Source organism: Pteropus alecto, unplaced genomic scaffold (genome assembly GCF_000325575.1).
Source record: "Pteropus alecto unplaced genomic scaffold, ASM32557v1 scaffold41, whole genome shotgun sequence".
Lineage (NCBI taxonomy): Eukaryota > Metazoa > Chordata > Mammalia > Chiroptera > Pteropodidae > Pteropus > Pteropus alecto.
In genome coordinates, this window is record NW_006430464.1 from 2106961 (window position 1) to 2107220 (window position 260).

At 71.5% G+C, this 260-nt stretch overlaps 1 protein-coding gene across 1 annotated transcript in view; it reads left to right on the forward strand.

Moving 5' to 3' along the window:
- LMTK3 (lemur tyrosine kinase 3) overlaps window positions 1–260 on the forward strand; it is a 17411-nt gene that overhangs the window by 8112 nt on the left and 9039 nt on the right. The window contains 1 exon segment of the mRNA XM_025048835.1: window positions 1–258. This exon segment is cut by the window's left edge and continues 1033 nt beyond it. Coding sequence (XP_024904603.1) covers window positions 1–258 — 258 coding nt within the window.

Here is a 260-nt window from a genome sequence, read left to right on the forward strand (position 1 = left end):
TGTTCAGGAGCTTCCATGGCACAAAGTTTATCACTCAGCCTCCCCGGGCCTCCACGGACCCCGCCGTGTCCCCCGACCCCCCTTCGGCCGTGGCCAGTCCAGGCTCAGGCCTGTCGTCTCCGGGCCCCAAGCCAGGGGACAGCGGCTACGAGACCGAGACCCCTTTTTCCCCCGAGGGAGCCTTCCCAGGTGGGGGGGCGGCCGAGGAGGAAGGGGTCCCTCGACCACGGGCTCCCCCCGAGCCCCCCGACCCGGGAGGC